The sequence below is a fragment of the Mustela nigripes genome, chromosome 8 (genome assembly GCF_022355385.1).
Source record: "Mustela nigripes isolate SB6536 chromosome 8, MUSNIG.SB6536, whole genome shotgun sequence".
In the NCBI taxonomy this organism is placed as follows: Eukaryota; Metazoa; Chordata; class Mammalia; order Carnivora; family Mustelidae; genus Mustela; species Mustela nigripes.
This window is the reverse complement of record NC_081564.1, coordinates 42,135,130-42,149,212: the sequence shown is the minus strand read 5'-3', so window position 1 is coordinate 42,149,212 and position 14,083 is coordinate 42,135,130. Positions and strand designations below refer to the sequence as shown.

The 14,083-nt window shown below is 34.8% G+C and overlaps 1 protein-coding gene across 1 annotated transcript in view; it reads right to left on the bottom strand.

Annotated features, from left to right (window-relative positions):
- The window catches only part of THOC1 (THO complex subunit 1), a 52,761-nt gene that overhangs the window by 34,433 nt on the left and 4,245 nt on the right, over positions 1-14,083 (bottom strand). The window contains exons 5-9 of the mRNA XM_059409307.1: positions 11,067-11,185; positions 10,585-10,633; positions 9,586-9,681; positions 3,901-3,983; positions 1,197-1,270 (exon numbers count right to left, since the gene is read on the bottom strand). Coding sequence (XP_059265290.1) covers positions 1,197-1,270; positions 3,901-3,983; positions 9,586-9,681; positions 10,585-10,633; positions 11,067-11,185 — 421 coding nt within the window. The remainder of the gene's footprint in view (positions 1-1,196; positions 1,271-3,900; positions 3,984-9,585; positions 9,682-10,584; positions 10,634-11,066; positions 11,186-14,083) is intronic.

Here is a 14,083-nt window from a genome sequence, read left to right as displayed (position 1 = left end):
TCTGCCACTGGGACCAGCTAATAAACAATCAATGGGGCTGACATATCTATAAAGGCTTCAGCAGAGTCCAACTAGACAAAACCCCATTGGACAGTTTGTCTTTGGTGGCTCTTTTTAACATTTCAGGTGACCTGTTATGTTGGAGCTTACTACCTTAGTCCTTTATGTTGCTCAGGTTAGACCCCAAAAGTATACTCTATCCATAATGTACATGAACAAACAGGTCTTCCAAAAAAAAAAAACCCAAAAAACCCCAAACCCCAAACACAGAACTACAGCTAGTAATAATGGCAACTGAATAAACACTAAGTGCTTTCCATATATCATTATATATAACATCAACAACTATGGTAATAATAAGGATAACTATGTTGTACCTTAACAGACCATGTCCAAGCAGCATCTCATCTAATAATCTCAACAAGCAGGTAGGTGGCATTACTACATTTTAAAGACCCTGAAACTGAGTTTCAGGGAAGTTAGGTAATTTGCTTAAGGTTACACGACTAGGACTGGAATTCAGCCTGGAGGCACACTACTCTCAAAGTTTCTTGGAGATATGTGTTTGAATCTGAAACCTGGGATGCCAGGAATACATCTCCCTGTGCAGATATTGGAAACTCTTCTTGATCCTCCAGAAATTCAATTGCAACTGATGATAACTTTTGTTACCTCAGACACCTGGAAGTAAAAACTTTCCTTCATGTCTCCCTTTTTCTCTTCCTCATTCCTTCTCATCAGCATTAGGAAAAAATTATTTGGAAAGAAAGCACAGAGTTAGCAGATGAGATAGGAAACAAGAGACGAGAGTGGGAAGGGGAGAAGACGGAAAGGAGGTTACTAATTCCTTCCACTTCATTAAGAAGTCAGCTCATTATCCACAGGCACGAAGTCCATCAAGTTAAATGGAAGGAAAAAGGGAAAAAGTATCTAGGTTGCCTATGGTTGGCTTTCCAAATATTAGGAATATGCAAACAATAGACCATGTAAACAATGAACTGTCCGCATGTAATTTAGAAACCAACTAAAGAGCATATTAATGATTTAGGATTTATAATTTTAAGTAATACACATAAAAAATACAAATAAATCTGAAGCGTGATTTCTTCCTCCTTGTGTATATCCGGACACTAGTACCTGATAAGTTTTTAAGTTTTAGTTTTGTAAATCACAAAATCTGAACTTCTAAAACTCACCAAGTTGTTGGAGCTTCATCGTCTCCCATCTCACCTTCTTCTACATCCATTCCTTCTTCTCTATCCTCAGTGTGCTAAATTTTAAAAAATGTACAGTCTGTCACAAAGCAGTTGTCAGCCAGAAGACATGCTGGAATAACATCATTCACACATCGCTAGACAAACACTGTTAAGAGAATCTAGTTGCACTTCTGTCTAGACAGTTAATCTTTAAGGCAATGGCAATTCTATGTGACAAGGATCTGAGAACTCAAGAGCAGTACAACGATGATATAAGATAGCCATGAAGATATGCAGAAAGTTTTAAATCAGTATTTCTTCAAACATGGTCTGTAGATTCTCTATGGGAATAAAGGGTCTATGGCAAAATACATTTTAGAAATATATATGATGATCTTTTAGACAGAAGTGTATTATATACTTACATATAGTATATTAAGAACTCTGAAGAACTGCAGTTAATAACTTGAAGTATACCTAAGTAGTTTTGTCCCCAATTTTCATTGGACTATAAAAATTCTCCCCAACCCCACAGAGAACTCTTATTATTGGGGAACACTTAAGGATATGCTGAGTGTCTAGCTCTACAGTGAGAAATTCAAAATAACAAGTTTATATGAAATTGTCCAAGAAGCACCAAAAGATACATAAAAGTGAAAGACAAAATTTAAAAAAATTTTTTTAATTAACATATAATGTATTATTTCCATCAGGGGTACAGATCTTTGAATCATCAGTCTTACACACTTCACAGCACTCACCATAGCACATACCCCCACAATGTCCATAACCCAGCCACCCTATCCCAACCCCTCCACCTCCCAGCAAACCTCAGTTCATTTCCCAAGATTAAGAGTCCCTTATGGTATGTCTCCCTCCTGATTCTCCACCTTGTTTCATTTTCATCCCTCCCTGGCCACTAAGACCCCCACCCTGCCTCTAAAATTTAAAGAAATCTTAAGTCAACATCATTTCCAAATTCATAATCATTACATTTTAAGGAACAAATTATGTTCCTTAGGAAATCTAATTTACTATGAGATATTAGCTAGATCTAATTAATAATTTTTCAAACTTCATAACTTGTTCCTAAGTGCAGAACAAGTGCTAAATGTCCAGAAATTTGCCAACTATGGACTGTCTTTTGGATATATCATAAATAATCTTTAAAAATAAAGTTGATTATAGCTTTTAAAAATCAGTGGACAAATACGGATTATTTATTTAACAAATGGTTCTGAGTTAACTGGCTCACTGTTTGGAAAAAATAAAATCATAACACAACCTATTTCATATACCAACATTCATGCTGGATTAAAGATTTATTTAAAAAATAAATCACAAAAGCATCAAAAGAAAGAAACAATAACTTATTCTTCTGGAGTGGAAGCCTTTAGCATGACACAAGACTAGAAACAACTAAACAGAAGACAAACAAACATTAATATTATATCCAAACTTAAAAGTTCTATACAGTAAAGGCACCATAAATAAAGTTATAAGAAAAACTATAAACTGAGAAAAAAAATCAACAAAATGGTAGGCAATGAATTAATAATATTCAATATGAGCTTCTATACATCAGTAAGAAAAAGACATTTCAAAAGTAAAATGGGCACATGGCATGAATAAGTTATCCTCTTTCTCACTGTTTCTAATTGGCACAGAAGAAAAATAAATTCCAATATATATATAGTAGGTCCCTCAATTTCACTAATAACAAAGGAAACGTAGTTTAAAACAAACATTTACTTTTCAAGTGTATATCAATTAAGCAATGATTTTTAAAAATTGGTAATTCCCAGGATGAGGCTGTGGGAAAATGGACAGATATTCTCCAAGTGCCACTGGTGATGATATAAGAGGTATAAACTTTTTGAGAAGTAACTGGTCAACAGCTATCAAAATCTGATATATGCATACATTCAACACAACAATTTCATTTACTGGATTTTATCCTAAGGCAACACCTGATAATTTAGCAATGCTATATACAGTATTATTCACTGTAATACTGTTAACCATTTTTCACTAAATGCCCATAGAAAGGATTATGATAAATATCCACTTAGAAGACTTAATATGAACCATTAAAACACTAAGATCTAAATGTACTGATACAGAAATGCATCCATTTTATAATGTTAAAAGAAGGGGTGCCTGGGTGGCTCAGTGGGTTAAAGCCTCTGCCTTCAGCTCAGGTCATGATCCCAGGGTCCTGGGATCGAGCCCCACATTGGCCTTCTGCTCAGCAGGGAGCCTGCTTCCTTTCCTGTCTCTCTGCCTGCCTCTCTGCCTACTTGTGATCTCTGTCAAATAAATAAATAAAATCTAAAAAAACAAAACAAAAAAAACTTTATTGTTAAAAGAAGAAAGTGAATTTCAGAATAATATGTATTGTATGACCTCAGTTTTAGAATAAAACTATACACACAGTAAGTCCTATAAAGACTAAGACATGCTAAGAGTGGTTATCTTTGGGGCCTTGGATTATGGAATAGTTGTACTTTCTTTTTTAAATATTTCTGTTTTGTCTGCATTTTCTACACAGAATACAAATTATTTCTATAAATTAGAAAAAAAGGTTTCAAAATTTTTGGTGACTTTGAATACCCATTCACAGGAGTTATCTTAGGACATACTTAAAATATGATTAGATTTTATAAGTTTTGATTTATAAGGTAAGATTTCTTATCAGCCTCACCTTCTGACCCAGGGTGCTTTCCTGCTCATTGGTATTGAAAACAGTAACATTTTCCAGATTAAACTGACTCTGCAAGTTAAGACCTATTAAAGAGAAGAAAAGATTTTCAAAGCAATTCACCAAACAACTAGACTTAAGACTGTAACTCTGTTGTCATATAACCAAAACATATAAAACGATAAATCCATAATGAAACAAAAGATCAAGTCAGAAATAACACCATACTTGATTTCCAAATCCTAAGAAAATATCTCAAAATGCCAACCTAGCTTGTGTTAGGGTGGTAGGATTAATTATAAACAACTTTTTTTCCTTCATCTTCCAAATTTCCTGAAATAGGTTTTGTTATTTTTATAATTTAGAAATTAAATTTAAAAACATTTATTAAAGGATATATATTGTTTAAAGCTACCCTTAGCAATATATTATTAGTTTTTCAAAGAGTCAATAAGAGAAAGAAAAAATGGTTTCTCTCTGTCTTGCCAAATTAGTAATGCTGTACATTGAAAGAGAAGTCTAAAATGTTCTTTAAGGGGTGCCTGGGTGGCTCAGTGGGTTAAGCCACTGCCTTCAGCTCAGGTCATGATCTCAGGGTCCTGGGATTGAGCCCCGCACCGGGCTCTCTGCTCAGCAGGGAGCCTGCTTCCTCCTCTCTCTCTGCCTGCCTCTCTGCTACTTGTGAGCTCTCTCTGTCAAATAAATTAAAAAAAAAAAATCTTTAAAATGTTTTTTTAAAAAATGATGAGATCTACAAATAAAGGGGATTAAGAGCACACTTATCTTGATGAGCACTGAGTAATAGAATTCCTGAATCATTATATCATACATTTGAAACTAACGGAACACTGTATGTTAATTATACTTCAATTAAAAAAATAGAAAAGAAAAACAAAGCTATAAATAATATACATTTGAAATTTTAGATAATATTCACAAATTCCCAGAGGGAAAGTTACCAAAACTGTCTCAAGAAAAAATGAAAAGTCTGAATAGTTCCAAATCTGTTACATAAATCAAATCCATAGCCACAAAACTTTATTGTGGCTTTTCTACTCATAAATTCTACCAAACATTCACAAAAGAAATAATACACAATTACTCCAACTCATCCAGAAAAGAAGAAAATGTGAAAACTTTCAATTCATTTTATAAAAGTAGTTTAATCCGCTACAAAAAATCTAACAAGATCAATATAGGAAAGGAAATTTACAGGCCACTCTCCTTCCTGAACTAAATTCACATATCCCTAAAAAAATTAACATTCTAAATCCAGCTACATTTTATGAGGCCATAACACAACCAAATTTAGATTATGCATTAAAAAAAAAAAAAAAAAAAGCTGAGAATTGAAATCTTGTTCTTATTCTTCTATCTTCTGTAACTTCCAGAAAAGAAACTACAAATTAGTACTTAGGAAGGGGCACATTTAGTTTCACAAAACACAGCCTTCATTTATCACAGATTTAAATGGCAACTAGGTATCCGGCACTGTTCTAGACATAGAGATCACAGAAGTAAAAAACACAAATACACTGAAAATGCCAGATGGAAGAGATCTGAAATCAGGTGGTGATAATGGGTGACTGCAGTGGCAGGTTTAGATTAGATGCTGAAAGAGAGGCTTCCTGTGGAAGTAAAATTGAGACCATCAATGGGGGCGCCTGGGTGGCTCAGTGGGTTAGAGCCTCTGCCTTTGGCTCTGGTCACGATCCCAGGGTCCTGGGACTGAGCCCCATATTGGGCTCTCTGCTCAGCAGGAAGCCTGCTTCCTCCTCTCTCTGCCTGCGTCTCTGCCTACTTGTGATCTCTCTGTCAAATAAATAAATAAAATCTTAAAAAAAAAAAGTCAGTAGTGTGACACTAAAGAACAAAAAGGTTTACAGAGGGAAGAGTTAGAGTCAACACCCTAAGGTTCTACTGACCCTGGGATTTTGAAGGCCTAAAGAAGGTGAGATGCCAATTCAATAGGGAAAGAATGGTTTTTGCAACAAATGATGCTGGGACAACTGGGTGTTAACACACAGAAGAATGAAACGGGACTCCCACCTCAGACCATAAACAAAAATTAACTCAAAATGGAGCACAGAGCTAAATCTCTTATAAGAAAACACAAGAATAAATATTTTAGACCTTAGGTTAGACAATGATTTCTTAGATATGACACTAAGAGCACAGGCAACAAAGGAAGAGATGGATATATCAAACTTCATCAAAATATAAAACTTCTCTGCTGCAAACAATAACTATCAAAAAGTGAAAGGAAATACACAGAATGGGAGAAAATATCTGCAAATTACATATCTGATAAGAGTGTACTACCTACAATAGAAAGAGAACTCATACAACTGATTAAGAAAAAGACAATCCAGTTTTAAAAATGGAAATTAGCCATTTCTTCAAGGAAGACATACAAATGACCAGTAAGCACATGAAAAGATGCTTAACATCTCTAGTCATTAGGAAAATGCCAATCAAAACCACAAGATACCACTTCATATCAACTAAGATGGCTATAATAAAAAAAATTAAGATAACAGTAAGTGTTAACAAGGATGTGGAAAAATTGGAACCCATATGCATTGATGACAGGATTGTAAAATGGTGCAGCTTCTTTGCAAAACAGTTTGGTAGTTCATCAAAAATTTAAATACAGAGTTACCACATGACTTACTAATTTCACTCTAGGTATATGCGAAAGAGAAATGAAAATATATGTCCAAATAAAATCTTATAAACAAAAGTTCACAGCAGCATTATTCATAATAGGCAAAAAGGGCAGAAACCACCCAAATGTCCATCAACTGAATGGAAAAACAAAATGTGACATATCCATATTGAGAATATTGAAAAAAATGAAATCCTGATACATGCTATAACAGATAAATCTTGAAAACGTTATGCCAAGTTAAAAAAGCCAGTCAAGGGGCCCCTGGGTGGATCAGTGGGTTAAAGCCTCTGCCTGTGGCTCAGGTCATGATCCCAGGGTCCTGGGATTGAGCCCTGCATCGGGCTATATGCTCAGCAGGGAGCCTGCTTCTCCCTCTCCCTGCCTGCCTCTCCACCTACTTGAGATCTCTGACAAATAAATAAATAAAATCTTAAAAGAAAAAACCCAGTCAATAAAAGACCACATATTTCATTATTCCATTTTTTAAATGTCCAGAATCTATAGAGAACAAGCAAATTCATGGTTCTTTAGGGCCTGAGGAGAGGATAAGAATGATGATGAGTGGGGAGTGACAGTTACTAGGTACAGGGTAGGAAAAATGTTTAAAAATTAGACTGTAGTCATTGTTGTACAACCCTGTCAACATGCTAAAAAAACAATGAATTGTACACTTTAAATGGTGATTTGTATGATATGTGGACTCACATGTTGAAAGCTTTTAAAAAAATGAAAAAGGTGAGTTTCCAGAAACAAAAGGCCAAATTAGCTAATTAATTCAGATCAACACTACAAAACCAACTAAAAACTTGGATAAATTACATTAATTCCATGAAAATTCACAGGGTATAAACCACGTTCACATCCTATTCAAGGCAATGAAGTAAAAAATGCTGTTTTGTTTTGTTTTGTTTTGTTTAAACAGTAAAGAGCTGACAAGAAAGGAATATGTGGCAAACATCCAGAAGGCAAGTAAGATAAGCAATGCATCATCAATACTTAAAGCCACTTCTATCTTAAGTACATCTACCAAGCAGAGAAGAATCAGTTGTAAAACTGAGCTACCCTTTTTGTAGCTTTCACGAAGCTAGAATTTTAAAAACAAATCTGGGCCCAAAAAAGGTAGGGAATCTAATAAATCCCACCAGCCATCTTCAATGCTAGGAACCTGTAGGGTTTTAAGTATCGGGTTAAAATAAACCAAACTATAGTTCAGTGCCAAGTCTTCTCAATGTTTGAAAGACTGGTGATAGCCTCCTTCTAAAGGTGCCTGGCAGAAGCAATGAGAACTCTATCTGGAGAAAAGTATCTATCCGAGACCTTAAAACTAATCCCTCAATATTATCTCAAATGTAACATCCAACACTCACCAGATACTCAAACAGATAAGACATCCTGAGGAACAGCAGAAACAAACCCACAAAGCCTGAAGGTACTAGAATGATCAGATACATAACAATGCTTATCCTGGTTAAAAAACTAAAGAATAAGTTTGAAAATACGAGTGGGGAATAAGAAACTAGAAACTGACACAGCACACTTTAAAAAGACCTTCAACAAGTGAAAAATAAAAATAAAATACAATGAAAACAACAAAAACTAAAATTAAAAATTCATTTAGCAGCTGATCACCCATAGCTTAAGAAAGAGTGAACTGGAAAACCATTCTGAAGAAACTATTCAGAAGTGACAACTAGAGATAAATAGATGAAAATATAGAAAAAATAAGAGACAGAGGATATGGACAAGGTGTAATAATGTTTACTAGAATTCCAGAAAGAAAAGAAAAAGGCATACACAATATTTGACAAAATAATGGCTAAAATTTTACAAACTGGATGAGACACTAATCCACAATTTAAGATTCCCACAAATCTCAAACATGATAAAGAAATCCACAGTAAGATACCTCATAGTACAACTGGAAAAAAAACCCCAAAGAACCCAAAACCAAGAAAAAAAATCTTAAGATCAAAGAGAGAAAAAAAAATCTAGATTATCTTCCAAGAGGTTACACTGATATTTGTGTTGTCTACAACAAGAGAAGTCAGAAGACAGGATTATCTCACACACCATGAAATCCTCTATCTAGTGCCAACCTACAATCTTTTGTATTGAAATCACTCTTCAAGAATAAAGATTTTCAGACAAAACATAGACCTTCACTAAAGAAAAGTCCAAGGGGGAGATTTTTCACAACTAGAAGATCAGAAATACAAGCAGTAAGTATTTTAGTAATCTAAATTAATCTTGATCACATTAAATAAGTAGGAAAGGAAAAAAAGAACACAGATCTAGTGTGACAAAAAAGGAAACATTCAGAAACCACTGCCAGCATATACTGTGGGTATCACTACATGCACGCACTGTTGTAAGCTTTTCATGTACTTTAATTCATTTAGTCCTCACAACAACATATGAAGTAGGTGGTATATTAGCCGGACATTAAGGAAAGGAAGACTAAAGGAAAGAGGTATTAAATCTGGCATATGTGAACAGAATGTGGAGAGCTCTGGAGAACTGGTTATATTCCATTTCTGGAGTTTGACAGTGGTTACAGAAGGATCTAATTCAGAATAATTACAGTATACATTTATTTTATGCATTTTTCTATATGAATGCTGTATTTCACAATAAAAAATGGTAAAAGAAATGAAATAAGTGTGCCTAAATAGTGACTGTGAGGGAGAAAATGGAAGCAGAAAAATCAGCATATATTATAATATAAATAGAGACCTGACAGTTCATATCTACATATGTGTTATTCAACTACACATTTTTATTATTAATAAGCTTGGAACCTGAAAAGAATCAACTGTTAAATTACTATGTTGTACATTTGAAACTAATACATGTCAACTATACTTCAAAAAAAAAAAAAAAATCAGAGACTTTAAAGGTTACCTGTATTGTATCATCACATATAATCACACATCACTATATCATCAGAGCAGCTTCTAATCCATTAAAAACTGAAATAGATTTTCCTTCAAAGCATTAGTTAATGTATAAAAGCTTACCTGATTTCTCAGATAAAGGGAAAAGCCTGGCCAAAAAGAGCTGAATTCGTCCACAGAAGACTGTATTCTGGGATTTTGATAATCTTCTCAGGAGGTCTAACAATATATGGAAATGAGGTTATAGGAAATCATTCTGTTGATTATAACTATACCCAGATTTGTTAGTCTGTCAAGAGTATTTTCCTTTTAAAGCAGTCATCAAAATTGGCAGTACAAACTATTGTTCCAAAAAAGCTTTAAAAAAAATCAGGAATTAAAAAAAAAAAAATCAGGGGGACGCCTGGGTGGCTCAGTTGGTTAATAAGCCGCTGCCTTCAGCTCAGGTCATGATCCCAGGGTCCTGGGATCGAGTCCCGCATTGGGCTCCTTGCTCAGTGGGAGCCTGCTTCTCTCTCTGCCTCTGCCTGCAGCTCTGCCTGCTTATGTTTTCCCTCTCTCTCTGACAAATAAATAAATAAATAAAATCTTAAAAAAAAAAAAAAATCAGGAATAAAATGAATTTAGCATGGGCAAGATAAACTTTACTAAATTTTATTTTGGTTTTAAGTTTACACCCACAACAGGAACAGTTTAATTTTTTTTTAAGATTTTATTTATTTATTTGACACAGAGAGAGAGATCACAAGCAGGCAGAGAGAGAGGGGGAAGCAGGCTCCCTGCTGAGCAGAGAGCCCGACGTGGGGCTCGATCCAAGGACCCTAAGACCATGACCTGACCCAACCATAACTGAGCTGAAGGCAGAGGCTCAACCCACTGAGCCACCCAGGCACCCCAGGAACAGTTCAACTTAAAGGGAATGATGAGTTGTAATAAATCAGTCCGTTATTTAAAAATGAAGACACTAATCTGTTTTTAAAATTTTATCACTTTAATTCAACCACCTGTTTTTTTTTTTAAACACATAAACAATGAATTTTGGAACACACACAAAAAAATAAAATTAAATTAAAAAAAAAAAACATGTTTTAAAAAACAATCATTTACAACTGAATTACTTACCATTGCACATACGTAGTAAATAGTTTTTCCCAGCAGAATAGAATGTGTTCTGAAATTAAGACAGAGATTACTATTATCATTCAGAAGTTCTGAACTCTTCAATAAGTCACAGCAAGTACGATATTAATTACTGACATACACTGAGTCTACTATCCCACTTTCACTATTTTCCCCACAAATAGCATTTTCTATTAAATACATTTGCATGTATATAACAAAACATGATACTAAATAACTGTTTTAAACACATGAAAGTGTGCATTTTCAAATTAATTGTTCTACTCAAATTTTACACTTCAACTTTTTCTACACCATGACTTTTCACTTGGCCCCTCAAGACAGCAATAGAATTCCCTCAGAAGGACAAATTTTTGGCAGTGAGCAATACTAAAATATAAGCAAAAAAAAAAAAAAGAAAATCTATCTTCTGAACTCTGGATCTACAGAAAGGTGTTAGCAGAAAAAGAAACGAAGGCACTTACTGATTTCCAAGTAGCAACATTTTTTTCCACAAAAGTGAATATAGTGTCACACTGATCCAAAGGAAGACAATCCAAAACATCTCCCAACAATACAAAAGGTGTAGAGGCGGTACAAATACCTTCAAGTGGAGCACAAGCCAATTTAACAGTTAAAAAAAAAACTGTACAGTAAAATAGCCCATGCAAAATAATTCTGAAAAATATCTACACTTACTTAGTCACTCCTAACAAATTTTTAAGAGACAAGAAATGGAAGCAACCTAAAAGTCCCCAAATGGGACATACTTAGGTAAATTTTGGTATGTGCACTCAATAATAATGATGATGATAATTCTTGATTAACACTTCTAGAGCATTTACTATATGTCAGGCACACTAAGTGCTTTACTTATACTAACATATTTAATCCTTATAACCTTATGAGGCAGATAATATCACCTCTAGTTTACAGAATGGGAAAACTGAGACACAGAGAAGTTAAATAACTTGCCCAAGGCCATAGAGCCAGTAAGTGGTAGAGCTGGGATACGAACCCAGGCAGTCTGGCTCCACAGTCTGTTTTCTTCACCACTAAGCTATTCAAAAGAATATAATGCAGCCAATTAAAAACGATGGTTATGATGACTATAATAACTTGGAAAATGCTTATGATATAATGTTAAGTGAAAAAGGCAGGATTCAAAACTGTACGTATATTATGGTCACAACAATAATAAAAGTAATTTTTAAAAAGACTAGAGAAACTAAAAACATATACCAAAATGAATGGTAGTTTTTTAAAGTAGAGGAATTATGAATCATATTTTTCCTTTGCTCATTTCCAAATGTTCCCTAATGTTGCTAAATATTTTTGTGATTTACCTTCAAAAAAGATAATAAAAAAGTCTGATACTGATTTCAACTAATAAACATTTTAAAATAAAAGCACTGTTTCGGGGGAAAGAATGGTATAGTAAAAAGTTGTATTTCCAAAGTCATTAAAGCAATAAATTAAACATTTTTTTAAAGAAAAGGTCATCTGGACTAGCTAAACATATTTTCATCTCCCTGCTTATTCTATTTAAAGGTAACACTAACACTTCATTTAGTGTTTAAGAAAAGTAGCCTTTTAAGCGTGGTATGCAAAGAAAATATCTGGGGAGCACTGTAAGCCCCAAACACTGCAGTTAATATAGTATGTTCAAAAAAGGGAAGTAATGTATCCAGCTCCACTCTGCACTGGTATGATCACATCTGGAATGTGATGTGAGGGAATTGCCAAGAACCAGTGGGTGGCATAAAGAAGCAGATTGCAACTTAGTTTAAGGGAAACCTGACAAGACTATCTAATAGAAATCAAAACAGTACGCCCCATCAATTGGCATAGATGCTAGATGACCACCTGCCACGGACATTACAGAGGGGAGAAGGAAAACCAGAGATGAGAGCAGACATCTGCTGAACTCCCTCACCACTGAAGGTTGAGATACTATATGCCCTGTTTGACCTAATGCCTGCTTTGAGAGGTATACTCCTGCCTGTAGTTGCAGCACAGTTTGACATAAATTAACTCATGTTTAATTATATAAATTAAGAAAATTAGCTAGATTCCACTGCCAAGATTCTGATTCAGTAAAACTAAGCTCAGGCTTTGCAATCTCATTTAAAACAGAGATTCATGGATAACTCTGATGAACTGGACTATAGTGTGATTTCCCCAGCATTTTCACAACCTGCATGCACCCCAGCCTCTGCATGCCCTCTTTGCGTCATCTTAACCTTGTCCACAGATACTCTCTTCAGTTCCTAAGTATCCTGTTATGTTGATACTTCTATGGTTTTGTATACAATGCTTTTTTCTGTCTATTCAGTCTTCTTCCTATCACATGGCAAATTCCTGCTCCATCTTTCAAAGCACACAGTAAGTATCAGTATATCTAAAAATAACTCCTGATACTTTTCAACAGGCCAGCCCATCTACACTTCTGAAAAGCACAGTACAAATAAATTATAGCATTTATCATATCTTGTTTATTTTTAGGTAGACAACGAGCTTTCTGAGGGCAGGCATTTTTATACTTTTTAACCAGGAGAGTGTCTGACACTAAACAGAAGCTCAATAAATATCTGCTGGGTTGAATTCAACAAAACATATTTATGGATAATTTGAAAACATGTCACATAAAGAATACAATAATAATCTCTCTCCAGAAGGACTTTTTCCCATCCAATTAAAAGAAAAAAGCATCTAAGCTTTAATCAGAAATCCTTATCTTTCTCAACTAACGTAAACGTTCTAAAAATAGACTGTACAAATTCAAGAGTTAAAAATATTACAAGTCTACAAGAGTAACACATCAAAGTAATCAATGAACTAAGCAGACTGCTGTTTGACAGAAACTGGGCAAGGAACCATCCACTGCAGCACCCATTCAAGTATGCTGAATGAATGAACATCTTGTATAAAAGTTTAATGTGTGAAGTTAGAATTTATGAATTATGCTTAAGTTCACAGAATGGCTTGCTGCTACACCAGCAAACCATTTTTACCTTGAATGGTCTAGTTTTTGTAGGAATAGGTATCAAAATAATAAATACATAAGCAATGCTTTACACGTCACTGCTTCTTTCTGCAAATATTTAATGAGCTCCTACCATGTGTTAGGCACTGTGTACTTCCTATATGCCTTTTTTTATTCTTGAAATTATCCTCCACTGCCACTGCAACCATTTTAACCATTCCCCTAACTAGTATTTCTGCCAGCAGTCTCTCCCAATCTAACTCTTCCTCCACAGCTCCCTGTGTGCATGGGATGAACTGGACCATAGTGTGATTCCCCCAGCATTTTCACAACCTGGGTGCACCCCAGCCATTTGCATGGTATACAAAGCTCTTCGCAAATGACCCTAAGCTACCTCCCCTGTTTCCTTCCTCACCACAGTCATCATCCTCTCACCCTTCTGCTCCATCCCACTCTTCAGCCAGGCTGAACTCACCTTTACATAGCTATGTATTTCCTTCCCTTTCTGCCTGACAA